Source organism: Bos javanicus, chromosome 5, assembly GCF_032452875.1.
Source record: "Bos javanicus breed banteng chromosome 5, ARS-OSU_banteng_1.0, whole genome shotgun sequence".
In the NCBI taxonomy this organism is placed as follows: domain Eukaryota; kingdom Metazoa; phylum Chordata; class Mammalia; order Artiodactyla; family Bovidae; genus Bos; species Bos javanicus.
In genome coordinates, this window is record NC_083872.1 from 40,066,152 (window position 1) to 40,085,802 (window position 19,651).

The following is a 19,651-nucleotide window of genomic DNA, read 5'->3' on the forward strand; positions in this document are numbered from 1 at the left end:
CATCTGTTAGAAGAGATATTATCAAAAAGATAAGAGATGACAAATGCTAGCCAAAATGTAGAGAAAAGTGAACCCCTGCATACTATTGGTGGGGATGTAGATGGTGAAAAACACTATGAGAAACATTATGAGGTTTCCTCAAAAAATTAAAAATAGAACTACCATATAATAGAAAAATTCTAAAATTCAAAAATTTTAATATTTTTTTAATTTAATTCAATAAATTCTAAATTTTTATTTTCCAAAGAAAATAAAAACACTATTTCAAAAAGATGCATGCAGCATTATTTAGAAAGACCAAGATATGTAAAGAACCTAAATATCCATGGATGTATAAATAGATAAAGAAACTGTGAGATATATACATATATGTATATATATACACACAAACACACACACACATGCATATATATACACACACATATATGTACATATATATATTATATATATCAGCTAAGTGAAATAAATAAGAGAGAGACAGATACAATGGGATCAAACTTATATGTAGAATTAAAAAAAAAAAATCTTATAGATACAAAGAACAGATTGTTCAATGGTTCTCAGAGCTGGGGAGTTAGGGATAGAGGAAACAGGCAAAGGGAATATAAAGGTAAAAATATCCAGATATAAATACGTGATGGGAATGTAATGAACATCACGGAAAGTATAGTTAGCAAATGCTATCTTGCATATTTGAAAGCTGCTAAGAGAGTAGATCCTATAAGTTCTCATTACAGGAAAAAATCCTATAAATGTCTATGGTGACGATTTCAGCTAGACTTAACGGTAGTGACTGTTTTTACAGTATATTCAAAATATCAAATCATTGTGTTGTATACCTGAAACTAATATAATATTGCATGTCAAATATACCTAATAAAAATCATCTAAATAAAAGTAAATTATAGAGGTGCTCTGATGAGACTTTGTAGCTGGGAACTAAAGGAGGAATGGGAGTCACAGGTAGACTTTGTGACAGGGACACCACATGCAGTTATGTGGTATGCGAACTGCATAGTCACGTATGGTGGCCCTGTTTACTTTCTCAGAAGCTTAGCACTCAAAAATCAAAGTTCATATCTTATAAATTTAAAACAGATAAATCAGTGCTTAACTCACTAAAGCTCAAGGTTTTAAAGACCCTTCTAGCTTTTCTTTTGTAAGCTAAAATAAAACATTTAAAATATTTTAAACAGAACTGAATTTATTAATAATAGAAACTCAGTGGATTGGCAAAATACTATGATAAACTGGATAGAAAATTTGAGGAACTAGCTGTTGTTACCCTCATAGCTATGGGGACAAAACTGGGAATAAGAAAAAATTGAGAAATCTTTGTGAGATAACCCAGCTCAATTTCAAGGCTGAGACCCAAGTTCAAGGCCCGAATTTCTTCCTTAAACCAAAATGCTATGTTACATCCACAGATTCCACTCTTTTACTAATCCCATATCATGATGTCTCAAAATGAGCTAAAGTACTTCTAGGATAACAGGAAAACTAAAATTAATCCATAGTGTCATTCCACTAAGAAAAGATGATAATGTCCATTTGTCTTCATAGCAATTGAAAGAGCAGCTTCACATAAAGGCCTGCCTTGCCTTGTATAAACAGAAAACAGGCCTTCTACATAAGGAGCTGCTTGAGAGCAGAGAATGAGCCTTATTTCTCTTTATTTCCATAATACAACCATGCCACTTCACACATATAGGCAGTTAGTAAGATACTTGTTAAATGACTGAATTAAACCATAAGTCTACAATTTTCTCCTGCAGCCCTTTTAGCATCTGATGTCTATATCAGTATGTGAAATGTACAACTTAAAGCTTTCTGCATTTACTCATTCAAACTGTGGTGCCTATGGAAATGGGAATGACTAAAAACTGGAGTGACTGAATTCTCCAAAAAAGAAAAATACAACTGCCCTTCCCCTCCCTATACTGTCTCTCTGCTTTGAAGAACAAACTACTTGCATAAGCTGAATGAGACACAGGCTCACAACAGCAGGTTCCAGGAACCTGCCCTGTGCTTGGCACTTCATGCACACAATAAGTATGAATGGCATAGAAACTGAGGCACAGCTGGCTTATTCAAGTGAAACTGAAAGTGTTAGTCTTTCAGTCATGTCTGACTCTTTGCCGTCTCATGGAGTGTAGCCTGCCAGGCTCCTCTGTCCATGGAATTTTCCAGGCAAGCATACTGGAGTGGATTGACATTCCCTTCTCCAGGGCATCTTCCTGACCAGGGATCAAACTGGGGTCCCCTGCATTGCAGGCAGATTCTTTATCATCTGAGCCACAAGGGAAGCCTATATAAGGTCATACATTTTAAAGGCAGGACAGGAATTCTAACTAGATCTCCCTAATTTCAGAATTCATGCTCCCACTAAACTACAGAATTTTCAAGATATATTAAAATATACCATTATATAATGATAATCATGTATTACAAATGGAATCTTGATTTTAAAACTCATTACGATGTATTTCTTTACTTGCACTTAACGAGATTGCTTTATTTCTCTCCTAATTCTTTCAGAAAATCAGTCAATGTTGAAATACACTCTAAGAACATGGGAGGGTGATAATATTTTATTGATGAATTCTGTAATATGTTTGAATTAAATAGCAATTTGTCAAAAATTCTAATTCCCCACCAGTTATACAAATGACCTACAGAACCTGTAAATATTTCTTATGCATACACAAATTAGCATGGCTGCTTAATGACGCAATAAGTTACACTAGGCCATCAGGCACATATAGGGGTACCTCACTGAAGATCTGATTCAAAAGCATTCCTGAACGTTTAGCTCTAATCTGCATTTAAATTTCCTGCATTAACAGCCACACCAAATTATGCAGAGCCTTGGGCAAATAAACATGATAGTCATCAAAGATTTTCACTTTAGTGGAAGAGAAAGTAGCGACAGAGAATGCAGAATATCTAACACTGAAGAACTAAAACAAAGTATAGTTGTCAGTCTGGAAGAGATAAGTTCTTGTAGAATCATTGCATTTGTAAACTTCTTTCTGCTAGTACTAAACAGAGCACTTTCTAGAAAGTGCTATACTGACATGATTCCATGTTGGAATTCTTTCTAAAGTAAATGGAGAAGTCTTGTGTGCTGCATTTCACAATGGATTTCAAACTAAATAGAAGATATTTTAATATATACACTAAAGAAACCTGTGCTTTCTGCTCCCAACTGTCCTCAAAGACTTCACAGCACTTCATTCTTGCACCCTAGTCTCCAGAAGCAGAAAGAAAGGTGGACTTTCCTGTCACAATCCCAAAGTATTGCTGGGAGTCAGGGGAATGGGTAGGGGAGAACAAAATGTGAAGAGCCATGAATGACTATCCCCCCTCTAGTCACTTTCTCATTCAGGGGTTACAGTTGTGTAACAATGGCACCCAACTCCAGTACTCTTGCCTGGAAAATACCATGGACGGAGGAGCCTGGAAGGCTGCAGTCCATGGGGTCACTGAGGGTCGGACACGACTGAGCAACTTCACTTTCACTTTTCACTTTCATGCATTGGAGAAGGAAATGGCAACCCACTCCAGTGTTCTTGCCTGGAGAATCCCAGGGACGGGGGAGCCTGGTGGGCTGGTGGCAACCCACCACCAGCATCACAGAAATAACAATAGAAGAGTAGTTGCTGACAGCAGCAGTGAACTTTGACTCTCAACTCCCTCTCACACACCCTCAGGCATCCTGCTGCTGCTGCTGCTGCTGCTAAGTCGCTTCAGTATTGTCCGACTCTTTGTGACCCCATAGATGGCAGCCCACCAGGCTCCCCTGTCCCTGGGATTCTCCAGGCAAGAACACTGGAGTGGGTTGCCATTTCCTTCTCCAATGCATGAAGGTGAAAATTGAAAGGGAAGTCGGTCAGTCGTGTCCGACTCTTCGCGACCCCATGGACTGCAGCCTACCAGGCTTCTTCATCCATGGGATTTTCCAGGCAAGAGTACTGGAGTGGGGTGCCCTTGCCTTCTCTGACTCAGGCATCCTAACATGATGATAATGACTGTATTGGTATTGCCTGCATAGAAGTGTGCCAAAGCCTTTGATAGTATCAAGGATCTTCTGTGGTCCTTTGAGCCTTGAAAGGGTGAAAAGTAGCATGCAAAAGATGCTTTTATTCAGATGTACACTTTGGTGAATTCCCAGTCTATGTGAATTTCTGTGATATTTCAAAATGTCTAACAATAGCTTCTGCCTTTTCAATCTCCAGTGATACTTTGACACCTAATACTGTAACTGACATATCACAACTGATGTCTTTTCTGAATCTACACACATAAATATTTTAACAAATGTAGATTTGTAAACATGTATAAACTGATAAACATGGTTGCTCATGGTGACTAGCTTCAAAACTAAATTTGCCTTTCATTATATAATCACGATGGTGTGATCACTGACCTAGAGCCAGACATCCTGGAATGTGAAGTAAAGTGGGCCTTAGAAAGCATCACTACGAACAAAACTAGGAGGTGATGGAATTCCAGTTGAGCTATTCCAAATCCTGAAAGATGATGCTGTGAAAGTGCTGCACTCAATATGCCAGCAAATTTGGAAAACTCAGCAGTGGCCACAGGACTGGAAAAGGTCAGTTTTCATTGCAATCCCAAAGAAAGGCAATGCCAAAGAATGCTCAAACTACCACACAATTGCACTCATCTCACATGCTAGTAAAGTCATGCTCAAAATTCTCCAAGCCAGGCTTCAGCAATATGTGAACCGTGAACTTCCTGATGTTCAAGCTGGTTTTAGAAAAGGCAGAGGAACCAGAGATCAAATTGCCAACATCCACTGGATCATGGAAAAAGCAAGAAAGTTCCAGAAAAACATCTATGTCTGCTTTATTGACTATGCCAAAGCCTTTGACTGTGTGGATCACAATAAACTGTGGAAAATTCTGAAAGAGATGGGAACACCAGACCACCTGATCTGCCTCTTGAGAAACTTATATGCAGGTCAGGAAGCAACAGTTAGAACTGGACATGGAACAACAGACTGGTTCCAAATAGGAAAAGGAGTTCCTCAAGGCTGTATATTGTCACGCTGTTTATTTAACATATATGCAGAGTACATCATGAGAAACGCTGGACTGGAAGAAACACAAGCTGGACTGATCTGATCTGATGTGAAAAATATGTGAAAGGCATGGATTTATCTCATGACTATAATTTTTCTTTTATATTTCTTGAATTAAGCTTCAGTAGAATGCACCATATTTAAAGACATACTTTTGGAGTTTTGGCCTTTTTAAACTTTAACAAAATTGTTATAGCTAATATTTTTATTAGCATTAGCAAAATCTCTTTATCAGTAGAACCAAACTTTTAACATATCTACCTTCTCCTTCAAATGAATGATTTTAAAAAATTTATTTTATAAATTTATTTCATAAGCCTGTCATAATGAGTGCTTTAAGTAATTAACTAGACAAAATAATTTTAGTATATTTTAAGTAAAAAATGAATTATAGAACAGTTTCTATTTTTCATTTAAATCATATATCACTGAATTCAAAACATTTAGTAATGTGTCAGACTGTGTGAATTAAGTCACATGTACTATAATATTTGAAGTATTTGGGTACTTTATACCATAAACAAATATATTTTTTGAACTAGGTTTAAATCAGCATGGCCATTTAAAATTCAAAAACTGAGAAAAAAAATTATCAAAGTAGTTCACTAAACATCACTGAGCACAAAAAAATGAAAATTAATCTAACATAAAATCTGTTTTTTTATGTCTGTATATTTTAAATTAATCAACATATTTCTTATCAGCTTCCCATTATAAAGTTTACTGGTGCCATAATGGCAAATGAACTAATTAATTGACAAGAATTATATCTTTCTTACATACACATAGGGATATTCTGCACATATATAAGCACAAGAACAAATAAGCTTATTTAAATATGTATATTAAGTAAGGTCACACAACTACCTTTCACTCTGAAAAAGTTGATGGCATCCCTGAGCAACTAAATACGAGAGATTTATTTCTAATCATCTTCTTTACAAACTATTTCATGCTATTTAACAGGTAACATTTCAGAAATGTATATACGACCTAATTCATTTCTTAACAGCAAATGTGGTCACATGAATTCATTATAGAACTATAAAGAAAATATGCATAATACCAATGTACTCTGGCAAAAAGGATTCATTGATAAATCTCTATCACTGAGGCAAATTTCAAGAGAGTTCCAGAAAAATATCTACTTCTGCTTTACTGACTATGCCAAAGCCTTTGGCTGGGTGGATCATAATTAACCGTGGAAAATTCTTCAAGAGATGGGAATACCAGACCACCTGACCTGCCTCCTGAGAAATCTGTATGCAGGTCAAGAAGCAACAGTTAGAACTGGACATGGAACAACAGACTGGTTCCAAATTGGGAAAGAAGTTACGTCAAGGCTGTATTTTGTCACCTTGCTTATTTAACTTATATGCAGAGGACATCGTGAGAAATGCTAGACTGGATGAAGCACAAGCTGGAATCAAGATAGCTGGGAGAAATATCAATCACCTCAGATATGCAGATGACACCACACTAATGACAGAAAGTGAAGAAGAACTAAAGAGCCTCTTGATGAAAGTGAAAGAGGAGAGTGAAAAAGTTGGCTTAAAACTCAACATTCAGAAAACTAAGATCATGGCATCCGGTTCCATCACTTCATGGGAAATAGATGGGAAAACAGTGGAAACAGTGTCAGACTTTATTTTTCTGGGCTCCAAAATCACTGCAGATGGTAACTGCAGCCATGAAATTAAAAAACACTTGCTTCTTGGGAAAAAAGTTATGACCAACCTAGACAGCATATTAAAGAGACATTACTAGTGGAGATATTACTTTGCCAACAAACGTCCATCTAGTCAAAGCTATGGTTTTTCCAGTAGTCATGTATGGATGTGAGATCCAACCAGTCCATCCTAAAGGAGATCAGTCCTGAATATTCATTGGAAGGACTGACGCTGAAACTGAAAGTCCAATACTTGGCCACCTGATGCAAAGAACTAACTCATTGGAAAAGACCCTGATGCTGGGAAAGATTGAAGGAGGGAGGAGTAGGGAACGACAGAGGATGAGATGGTTGGATGGCATCACCGACTCAATGGACATGAGTCTGAGTAATTTCTGGGAGTTGGTGATGGACAGAGAGGCCTGGCATGAATTCCATGGGGTCGCAAAGAGTTGCACACAACTGAGCAACTGAACTGAACTGAGATAAATTTCAAGCTCTTGTCATTAGCAGCTAATACATGCACATCAAGCTGAAATAACAGTAATACTGCAGCTGGTTAGAAATTATAATTTAGATCTACTGATTATCAATATAATTGATCAATCAACCCCATGATTGATCTTTTTGCTTTTTATCTTGTATTATTTAAGTAAGGTTATTTTGAAATATATTTAGTAAGAATATTAGGTATAGAGATGCACTGATTAATCAACCATAGTTTTAATAAATATACATCTTTACATTAACAAAACTAATACATTTTTAACAAACTTGCTATATTACAATATAAAAGACAAATTCTTCTTCCTCCTTTTCTATACAACATCAATGAAGTATACATTACATTGCTGCCTAGTTGGAATAAATCATTTTCAAATCCCAAGTATGTGTTTCTGTTATGAGTACATGTGAATATGCGTGCTAATGGAATATACATATCCAGTTCCATCAGCACTTCTAATAGTAGCATATGTAGGCATTTGTTTTTCATTAACTGGAAAAACCTAAATGCTTAGAGATAATGCAGAAAGTAATAAGAACAACTTTTTGTTTGTTATCTTTCCTTTATATCATACAGCACAAACCTGAGTAGAAACAGACAAATTCTAACTTTAGATACTGTAGCATGTAAATGTTTCCACCAGGCAAATTGTCAAGACAAACTGGATAACATCAGTGAAAGTAGCTCTATACTTTCTTGGCTACAAAACTAGAAAGAGAAAATCTTGATACAAGAGACCTCTTTAGATAAAAACCACAATTTTTTAGCCAAAGGCAACTCCTCTCTCTCCCCCAAAGTGCCTAATCAGCTAATTTCTAAATGGTATAAGTCAACCATAAACTATAGACTTTTCTCTACTCTTTACTCTCATTCTTGATGCAATTATTTGAAATTCAACTTTTAAATGCACAAATGATGAATGAAAATCTAAAACATTATTCAAAGTTTAATAAAAAAATAGTCTCCATCCAGATAGCTTATACAGACACTCAGAAAGATAGCAATTACATTATTTAGAAAGCAGAGTTTTTCCAAAAGCACAGTGGAGTTAAATAAATGTTCCAAATTTTCATTTGTGCCTTTACTAATATATTGGAAATAATTCCATTGATAAAAGTAACCTACTTTTCAGTTAAGCCAAATAATACTATCCAACAGGAAATGGCAACCCACTCCAGTATCTTTGCCTGGAGAATCCCATGGACAGAGGAGCCTGGAGGGCTGTAGTCCAGGGGGTCACAAAGAGTGGGACACGACTGAAGCAACTTAGCAACCAATAAACATTTCAAAAGCACTGAGTCAGTAAATGGCAGTGACGCCAAATTCCATAATCACAATTCAAATTTCACTAACTTATAAGTGTTTACTTTATCAACCCTAAATACAAATAATACAGACATAATGTACAGAAGAAAAAATAGTTTACAACAAGTTTTTGCAATAAGAAAAAAAAGCTGCTTCTTTTTTTTTCATGTAGAACATGAACAAGATAACCATATTAAACTAAGAAATGGTAGAAAGGCATTGTATAAATAATTCCAAACTCTACACATAACTTACCAATTACAAGTTTAAATATAGTAATATTTACTCATCAAAAATGTTCTTCAGCAGAGATTTATCATCCTTTCTGAGATGTCATAAAAACTAATCCTTTGATAATCACACACTCATCTTTAAAATCCATGGGGATAGGCAATTTTTTCAAATGGAAACATTCATAACACATTTTGAAATTTTGGGTGATTCATTCTTCTAGCCCAATATCCAATAATTAATATAGGTCACTTAAATACTATTGTGAGATATACACTTTAATAAGTACCACACCTAGGAAAAGTAGTAAGTTTGGAAATTTAAAATGTCCAAATATTCTTTCACAAATCCTATTTGTATTTTATTATTGTCTTACCTCAATGATTTTGTCATGAATTTCCAGGCCATCTGCTCTATCAGCAGGTCCATTTTTCAAAATTTTTGAAACATAAATTCCTTCCATTGGTGTTTCTTCTTGATTATTCTATTAAAAATAAAACCGTTAGCAGTGAGAAAGATGTGAACAGAATTTTAAGTTAGATAAAAAAACAATTTAGTAAATGCAACATTGTCAAACCTCCCTAACCATGCAACTCTCTTTCTAAACTGGAGATTTGATATTGAACTATAACTTACTTAACACCAACTAGTCATTAATCTAGATGGCAGCTTTAGTGAAGGAATCCCACATCTTTGACAAGATTATCTATTTACTTCCTGTTTTTGTGTACATATACATAAAAACTATGAGGAAAGCCATGTATAAGGTGATAACAGTAGGCTTCTAAATATTGTTTATAAAACATCTCACTTCTAAAGAGGTGTAGCCATTAAAAAGATTCTAAGTTGAAGGAAATGAAAAGCATATCCAGCCTCACTATGTAATTGGTTTGAGAGGTAGTCATAGTTCTAAAAATATACCCTCACAATGGGACACATTTGGAAATACAGCTCTGACTGTATCTATTCACAGGGGAAACCATTTACTCAAGTGTAAAATTCTGAAAGATCAACTCCGAATTTCAGTGGCTTTCTGGAATGGGTTCCATGTACAGTGAATCTGATTATTAGTTAAACCTCAAACACATTGTCAGTATCATACATAGCATTTTAGTAAGTCACAGAACACCAATTACATTGCAAAACTCATTTAGGGAAAATGCCCAACATCCTATAATAATAAATTATATAATTTTAAATGTCACATCACTTTATGGCAGGTTAAATAAGATTATTTCTCATTTATTAGACTTCTTTAACATGAATTTTAAGAGGCTCTTGAAAATGTCCAGTTTCATCTAAATATCAAACACCTAACAGGGGAAAAGAAAATAAAATGATATGCTAAAAAGACTTCTACCTTTTCATAATAAAAGGGAACGGTTCTAGAAACAGAAACGTAGCAGTCATTAGTTGCTAGGTTTTTAAAACGCTAAATAAAAGGGGGAAACATGTCATTGCCATCCTGGCCTGAACACAGCATATGGCTAACAATGTTCAGTTCCCATGGAAAACATCTGCAAGGCAGGGCGCAAAACTTTCATGACAGCTGATTTGGGAAATTGAAAGAATATGATTTTTTAAAAACTTCATCACCCCTCCTAGTGAGGATGAAAATTAAGCTGATACAGTATTTGAAGGATAAGAAAGAACTTTGCAGCTGCAGTATTTATTATGAGTTTATAAACTCATGAATTTTGAAAAAGATTGGCATCAGTGTAGAAAAAATTATTCATTCAGTTAAATAAAGGAATTGATTTGGGGAGTCAAAATATGTCAGATCAACTATCTTTCCTAAGCATGGTATTTTCTATGAAATTGTGAAAACAACTATCTCTTATTTCAATTCATTTTAACTCTTCATTCATTCAAGATATATTAGAAACTTACTGGTCTGTGTTAGCATATGAAAATTAATCAATTTGAAATAATAAATAAGAGTTACGAACAAGTGATACACCTAAGACTATCAAGCAGAAATTGCGTATACATTTTTGTGAAATAGATTTATTCAAGAAAGTTGCCAACAGGACTATACGAAGTAGATAAAATGTGAAATGTACTCTTTTTTTTTTAAGTAGCAAAGTTAACTGTTGTTTTGTCTTATTTTTCTCAAAAAACTCTCACCATGTTCTGGAATATTTACACTGGAATATTTGCAATTAAGAAATCTGATACTTGATGACAAGCACTATTTTAAAGATTAAATCACTTTTTTTTTTTTTTACTCAAAATCCACAAATGAAAGCTAAGTCTTCTATTATTTTATAAACAAGAAACGAGTTATGCATTAACAAGATCAGTTACCTGATTTGGTCGACCTCCTATAATATTGAATCCCAAAGTGTCATTTTCTCTTTCCAATACAATAGTGAGTGGCTTATGTTCTCCTTCCTAGAAGAAAAGGGGTAAAATAACTAACTAGTTAAAAATATAAAAGAAAAAAAGTAAATGCTACAAAATTATTTTTATTTTTTTGTTTTTTAATATAAATTTATTTATTTTAATTGGAGGCTAATTACTTTACAATATTGTATTGGTTTTGCCATACATCAACATGAATCAAAAATTTTTTAAAGTAAAAAAATTAAATTTGGAAAAGAGAAAACCTTAAAGTTTTAAAGATAAGCATGGCTGAATTCTTGAGATTAATTTCTTCCTAAATTTACAATAAAAGTATGCATTTTAAGGAAAAACCATGGATGTAAGAAAAATAACTATTTCCAAAAATGGCTAAATGGCTGTGTATTTTTACACATGCAGCTTTTATCCCAATGTAGCATATAATTCTGAGTCCACTGTAATTTAAAATAGATTTCTGAGTCAACTATATAGGTATCTATGTTTTTCCTCTCCATTATAGATGAGTTTAGTAAATTGTTAAATAACCTAAGAATTATTTTGTATAAAAATTTCACTTTGGAAAGTCTTGAGGGATGTAAAGGATATTTATAAATTTATATGTATAATATATTATTTATAAATTTCTTTCAACAGTAATATTCAGATTGCTATTGAAATACAGGGTCTTGTAGGTTACAGTAATCCTGATTTTAAATGGTATTTTATTTGGTTTTGCAGAATTTTAAAAAGAGAGAGAGAGGATTTGTGTTAACTAAAGTAGTATGCATTGCTTTCCTGATGGCCAAATAATGGTTACACAAATAGGAATTCTATCTACAATATCTGCTTATTAATAAAGACCAATTTAAACATAAGATGAAATAGTATGAGACTATGAGCTTCATTCATGGTTATGGATGTTATTAACTATCTGAGGAAATTACATGTTTGGTAATTACTCTGGAATGATGAATTTCCATAAACATCGTCACGGCTACTACCATCATCACCACTTTTTCTCAGGAGCTTTTCCCAGGCAGTGTGCACAGCAGCCCCTACTGGTAGAGGCAAAACATTTCTGAGCAGCACAGAGAAGCCTTTTGGTAAGTAGTCTGTAAGTAGATACAGATCTCGCTCTGTTCTTCCTCACTTCTCAGAACCACAGCCTGACTTGTTGCATGGACTTCTCTGTCATATAATCTAGCCTTGCTCCTTTCCCCCTACCCTTCCTTCCCCCAAACCTTGTACCCTTAACCAGTATTACAGACCATAATTCTGTGCTTCTCTCTGGTCTTCCCATTTTATAAATTTAACTAGATACAGATACAATAAAGAAAGAAACGTAATAGAATCCAATCTTTTAATAAGGGTGTACTTCTGATCAGACTAGATACAGCTCAGCTCCTCACCCTTCAATTATCCTTTTTTAGGTTCAAGGACAGAAGCTTCTAAACTTGGTGCCTGAGCTGGAGGCAGTGCAAAGCAGTCCCAGATGGGCATCCTCCTGGGTTGCTCCTCCCCAGGAGGCTGGAGAATGAAAACAGCTCCTTGAACGGAGTGTAAGTTCTGCTAAATCTCTGCTCACCATGGCAGCGACCAACAATGTCAAACACTGTGCAGAAGTCCTTCAGAAGAGAAGGAACAGCTTTATAAACAGGCCTCATCTCACCAGCCGCTGCAAGGAGGCTTGTTTATTCGATTGGAAAGTGGGCAGTCCAGGAACACAGTTCAAGGCCAGAAGCCTCGACAAAGAAATGAAACAGCTCAGGAGCTCATCGGGCTAGTCTGAGCGCAGATGGATGTGAGCTCCTGACTTGGTTCCCCAAGTCTCACACTCACACGCGCAACATTCCACTAATAATGAAATTCGGGAACACGTAAGGACTATTTAGGGAAGGTTAGGGTGATGAAAATAACCCGGTAGGTCTAAGAAATCTCATCTCTTCATTTCTTAACTCCAAGTGATTCTGGTTTCCCGCATCCCTGAGTCCCTGTGCTGAGTAGAAGGTGGCTGATACCGGCGGTTTGGTAGAAACTAAGTCATTCAGACCTAAAGGTGTGAGACTGACTGACACGCCCTGGGATGCTCGCCAGCGGCAATGGGGAGGCAGAGTCAGAGAGGTCCTCGTTTCCTGGCTTTCCTCCTCAAACTGGCTTCAGACAAAGGCCAAAGGTGCAAAAAAAAAAAAAAAGGTGGAGAGGTTAGGGCAGGAGAGTGGAAGATGTGAAGCAAGGCTCTGGTGGGAAAATGAGTTTTATTAATTCCTCCTTCTCCACCGAAAAGTTGGAATTGAAGCTGTTACTTCTTCCAATCCCAGTAGAAGGGAAAGGGAGAATCCTCGTTGACTGCAATACTAAAACACAAGACAGGTAAGAGTAGTGGATGATCAGAGCGGTGGATGTTTCCTACTGCGTGAGGAAGGATGCCACCTTGCAAAAGAATCTTGAGTGCCAGAAAACACTGTTCCCCTTTCCACCCCGATGGATCATTCCCCGGTACCCCATCCCTCAGCCTTACCGCGTCGTGGCCGCCACCCAGGTCCCTGACGAAGTTGCGGACGTGAGCCATGTACTGGGTCAGCTTCTCCTGGTACCTGCGGGCGATGAGCCGCACCTCGCCCTGCAGCTCCCAGAGCTGCGCTAGGAGCGCCTTCTCGCGCCGCCTCCAGACCCGAGGCCCGGGCCCCCTCCAGCTCCTGCCGCAGACGCCCGGCGACCCCCCGCGTGAGCCCCCGCCCCCGCCGCGGCGGATCCCGGGCGCTGAGCGGCAGCCCCCCCGCACGGACCGGTCCCCACTGCCCGGGCCGTCCGGCCGGGAAACGCTGCCCGGGTGGCGGCGGCTGGCAGGGCCGAAGTCGCAGCGTTCGACGTGCGCCGCCAGCTCGCTCAGCTGCACCGAGCGGCCGCAGCCGCGGGGGCGGTAGTCGCACTGGATGCGCAGCTTCTGGACGAGGCTGCGCAGAGGTAGCACCCGGTACAGCTCGCCGGGCGCCAGGGGCCGGCACTGCAGCGGGCACCGGCGCCGCCGCGCCGCCCAGGGCAGCAGACAGCGGGCGCAGAAGACATGCCCGCACGGCGTGCACAGGGGCTCCTCCAGCACCTGGCCGCACAATCTGCACTGGAAATCTGGGTCCACCGATTCGGCGAAGCGCTCCAGGGCAAAGCCCATGGTGGGGATGGGGGAGAAGGGGGCACGAATGCGAGGTCCACCTTCTCCGAGCCCCCTGTCTTCCCCGAGCTACCACAGGGACAGTGCTCTTAGCTGTGATGGTTCGTCGGAAGGGAGAGGAACGGGTGAGGGGGAGTGATCTCAGAGTTTGTTTGGCTTGAAGTTTTCTGGCTCCGACTAGGTCCCCTGATTCTGCCGTATTGACACGAATAGACGCCACCACCAGGGGATCCCCCTCTCCCCAGTTCCCCCAGCTCCTTCTCCTCTTCCCTCTCCCCGCTCCGCCAATCTACATAGTCCTTTGCTGTTCGCTGCTCTGCAGTTTATATTACTTCAAATGTTGTCAGAGGGGAGCTGAGGTCGGATTACAGCGATCCGCTGGAAAGCTGTGGACCCCTTTGTCCAAATAATGAACTTCAGCAGTCCTTGGATAGAGCTGGCACGGCACAGTGCAGGCGTTGAGAAAGAAGTCAACTCCACCAGAATGGAAGGTCTCTCCGGAGGAGCAGGACCGTTGTCGGGTTTTCCGCTGTCTTCATCGCCAGGCATTCCAGTCGTTCTTCAATAAATGTGTTTGAGGTCGATGAGCTTCTGTTCTTTCAAATCCACAACAAAATCATCCGCTAAGTGACTGCGGCCGAAGGAAATCACTCTGAATATCTACAGAGCCAGGCTTCTTAAATCACAATCCAGAAATCAGGTGAGTGTAAGAGAGGCGGGATGTTGACTGACAACAAAGGCCGGGAAAAGGCCAGGTGCTCACCTTAGGACATCTCCCGCTTAGCGAGAACTTGAATCGCCATTCAAGATCCTCTGCAGCAGGAGGACGCTAGGATTCTGTTACCAGGCAGTCTGACTCCAAGTTCAAGCACCACACCATCCGTCTTGTCTTCTACTTCCACAAGCATTTTACCACTGGGAACAGGAATGTGATCATTTGGGCACCTGAAAAGGAGGATTAAAGGAAAAGATTATGAAAGAAAGCAGTGAAATAACAGAAATAAAATTTATGACCAATTCCCCCTACTTACCTTGAAAATACAGTTTAGATCCAAACTGCCCCCTTCCTCCAGTTTGACTCTTCAAAGTGTGTAGCAAGCAGGCCTTACAGGACACATGGAGTAAGGAAACCCTTTGGCCTTCCTGCCCTAGCTTCCTTTACCATCTTCTGAACCTTAGGAATGCAGAGCAATTCTGTCGCCAGGATAACACCACTTACTGCCATTTATCCTGAAGTTACTTCCACATAACTTAGGATGAACTTCCTAAAGTAGTCCCTGATTGACTCCTCACTGTTCTCAGAAAATTATGTACTTGAAATAGTGCCAAAATGTATCAGTTGAAACACATGAAAGAGGCTCCAGACTTTGTCCTTTAAATCCTTGACACCAACTAAAGAATTAGCAAAGGCTAATTGTAGAGGCTAATAATTTTCTGAGCCATTTGAAAGAGGAGACTTCATTAGAGTAGTTCAGTAGCAAGTGAGGATCCTGAGGTGGGTTGCCAAATATATGATATGTTTTTAAACTTGTTTCAAAACAAGATTATTTTATATGTACAGTCACAATGTATGATATACAGTATATGATAAAGTAACATTTGGCACAGTGCTCTACATTCCTCTCCCTCTTGGCCAAGTAAATAAACAATGAATTCACTGAATAAATAAGAAATCATTTAACAGCATGAACATATTCTTGGGAATTGGGTGAATTGTGAAAAGCAGAATGTTATAAAATGTATTCAAATAATTCTGAGCAAGAGGCATCTATTCCATCTTTTAAGCTATTGAAAAAGCTGTGACTTATAGCTGTGACTTTATAGATAGGGCTTGGCAATTATTGTTTTACAATAGAAACAGTGGCAAAGGGAACTTTTTAAAAAAAGTGAATGTGAACAGATGGAATCTAAAAATATTCTAGAAATATACTAGAAAATGAGACTTGCAGTTACTTGAAAAGAAAGAAATAAAACAATGGTTGCATAATGCACTTGGTCCATCCATGCAATTCATACAACAAAAGTTAGAAACGTGAACAGGTTATGGTATGAGTTTTTCCAGGTTATATAATGTTTTGATTGCTAAAGGGAAGATGGATGTCAAAGACCGTGTCCACAGAGAATAACAAGTTCAAAAATGAGAACATGTAAAGTGAAGCCAAGTAACAAAGTAGGCCAAAAGTGAACTTGGGAAAACCTTTTAATTTTGAGAACATGCAAGCTTGAGGATTTCCAAAAGAGTTCAGTACCAGGAGAAAAACAGTACAAGTTAAACCCTAAAGTAATGGACACACTTAACATGAACCCCATGGATTCTTCCCATCTGAAAATGTTGCAACATAATAAAGGTGTGACATCAGTTGAGCCAAATAGTCTGATTTCACTTCACAGACTGCAAAAAATTATTCCATATATAAGAAAAATAAGAAAAGCTTGGGCGAGCTAGAAACATGAAGCTGAATTAGATTGAGGTAATTAGCTGAGGTAAGCAAAGGAAGCATTTGGAATAAATTTAAAATAGAGTATGCACAATATTTCAGCAAAACTGATCCAGTAATATTTAAATGTCTTTTGGCAAATGAGACAAATTAGTGCCTTGCATCATTAGTTTGTGCATATCCTTATGTTTTCAGCATCATAATTTTCTTTTAAGAGTGGCTGGTTAGTGAAGTCTGCAGGCTAAATAGCAATATTGTAGGAAGAACTGAAAGATGAGCCATTGTCTTCCTTCTTGTCTAGGTATCCTGTTGGCTGTAGCCAAGACCATGCCTGTCTTTTTCCTCTTAAGCTTTCTTTCAGACTGAACTTGAGAATATGAATGGCCAACTGAGAGACAAGGGGAAGACAATACATACACCTGGTTTGTCACTAAGCCAGGGGCTCTGTTGTTGATTCAAAATGTCTTTAAATAGTTGATATTTGGTTGGGTATTTTCAGCTTAAGAAATAGTTTTTCCTTTAATTCACTGTCAGGAATCATATTCCTGAAAGCAGATTAAAAAATTAACTTGCTATATTCTTTGGGTCAATTTCTAGACCAGTAATGAAAAATAAAGTATGCCCATAGATGTTTTGAGTGAAAAGAGGCAGGGTTCCAACTCAGTTCTGAATCATCCTTACTTTCAGGGATGAATAGGGAATCAGAGAGTTACTTATTGTTCAAGTCAAATGTTAAAAGACCTAATACTGAAATACTATATTCCAAGACTCACAAATGATGAATGGAGATGTGAAAAATAAGGAAGAGATATTTCCCACTCCATGTGAAGATAATACTTTAAACCAACTCATTTGTGATTTTTGTCATGTTGTCTCATGAATTTGATTAAGAATTGTGAAATCAGGAAACCTGAAGAAATTTTTTCAAAGAAAAAATTAAATAAGTCATTTATTTCATATGTTTATATAGAATAATTTATTATTTTAACACAAGAGTAAATTTTTACATCTTCTATTATAAGAACTGGAAATCCCATTATTTCTATTTTCTCTTCTCTGACTCTCTAGTCATTTATCATTAATTAATTTCATGGTCTATAATCAAATACATTTTCCCAAATTTATGGATAGAGGAGCCTGGTGGACTATAGTCCCTGGGGTGCAAGAGTCGGACATGACTTAGTGACTGAACAACAAAATAAAACTATATAATATTATTCTGATAGAAAAGACAAAAATACCCAGCTGCTCTATATTTATCAGTATTAATGAAACTAAAATTCATTTTTGTTCTTGATAGTTTTGCAGCATAATCTAGATCAAGATTGTATCTAGTAGCATAAATAAATATGTTCATAAAGCATAAGATAATATAAAGGTCAATGTAGGGAAAGAGCAAATTAGCCAAGATGGCAGTGGTGAGGCTTTCATTCCTGCCCCATGTTTCTTAAATGCATGGTTATATAACAGCTGTGATCGCTTATAGCATTGCACATGCACATCACAATGTACCTACTTGGCCACGGGCCACTTTTGTTCTATAAGCATATATAAGCTCCACCTCAAAAAGCCCTTGTGGCTGCATTATTGCTGTGTCCTCTGGGTCAACCATGAAAGGAGAGAATACAGAGTGTCTGCTGCTATGGCCGGCATACCCACCATTAGAGAATAAACATGTCTGCAGTTCCTATGACTCCTTGAGTTTTCTTCCAGCTTCCCCTCTCCCGTCTTGCCTAGCCTGGGTTCAGCAAACAGTGGGCACAGCGAGGAACAGCAAGACTGTCAACTTGAGACTAGTTAAAAATTCCAAACTTGATAAAGGGAGAGATGTTTTAAAGTTGAATTTTTGAAAGTCCATTTAAAACAAGGTAGGTATTTTTAGAAGATATGTGGGTTACATACTATGCCAGATGAGAGACACTCTGTGATATATTTTACTCATTGGTAAATAGAGAATTGATTACACTCAGAGAACACAGAGCTGTGTAAGTCTTTACAATCCCTTTCTTTAGGAGTTATTTGCTATTATCTTGCTTTTGGGCTACCTTTAGCAAAATAGCTAGAAGCAACATTGTGACAGTACAGATTGCCATTTTTAAAAGGAATAAAGTGATATGAACAAAGTTATTATGCATTCCAAATACAGTAAAAGATTTACGGTAATTGTGCAATCTCTGTGGGAATAACTTGTCAGACAAAGTGAAATGGAGAATTTGAAGAAAAGCAATCAATCTAGACAGCATATTAAAAAGCACAGACATTACTTTGCCAACGAAGGTGCATCTGGTCAAAGCTTTGGTTTTTCCAGTAGTCATGTATGGATGTAAGAGTTGGACTATAAAGAAGTCTGAGCACCGAAGAATTGATGCGTTTGAACTGTGGTGTTGGAAGACTCTTGAGAGTCCCTTAAAATGCAAGGAGATCCAACCAGTCCATCCTAAAGGAAATCAGTCCTAAATATTCATTGGAAGGACTGATGCTGAGGCTGAAACTCCACTATTTTGGCCACCTGATGTGAAGAACTGACTCATTTGAAAAGACCCTGATGCTGGGAATGATTGAAGGCAGGAGGAGAAGGGGGTGACAGAGGATGAGAAGGCTGGATGGTATCACCAACTCAGTGGACATGAGTTTGAGTAAACTCCAGGATTTGGTGATGGACAGGGAAGCCTGGCATGCTGCAGTCCATGGGGTCACAAAGAATCAGACACTGACTCTGCAACTGAACTGAATCAATTAAACATTTTGGTAACTTTCAATTCCCTTATGGTCTGACTTTCTAAAGTCACTGAGACATTACTTAAAGTAACATTATTAACCTGTTTAAGAGAGGTCAATTGTGAGAGATTGCTCTTAAATAAGATAGTAATGTTACCTTTATATAATG

General features: G+C 37.8%; 1 protein-coding gene across 1 annotated transcript in view; it reads right to left on the bottom strand.

Moving 5' to 3' along the window:
- The window catches only part of PDZRN4 (PDZ domain containing ring finger 4), a 428,685-nt gene extending 414,258 nt beyond the window's left edge, over positions 1 to 14,427 (bottom strand). The window contains exons 1-3 of the mRNA XM_061416434.1: positions 13,676 to 14,427; positions 11,122 to 11,208; positions 9,191 to 9,298 (exon numbers count right to left, since the gene is read on the bottom strand). Coding sequence (XP_061272418.1) covers positions 9,191 to 9,298; positions 11,122 to 11,208; positions 13,676 to 14,326 — 846 coding nt within the window. The 5' untranslated portion in view covers positions 14,327 to 14,427. The remainder of the gene's footprint in view (positions 1 to 9,190; positions 9,299 to 11,121; positions 11,209 to 13,675) is intronic.
- Between the last annotated feature and the right edge of the window lie 5,224 nt (positions 14,428 to 19,651).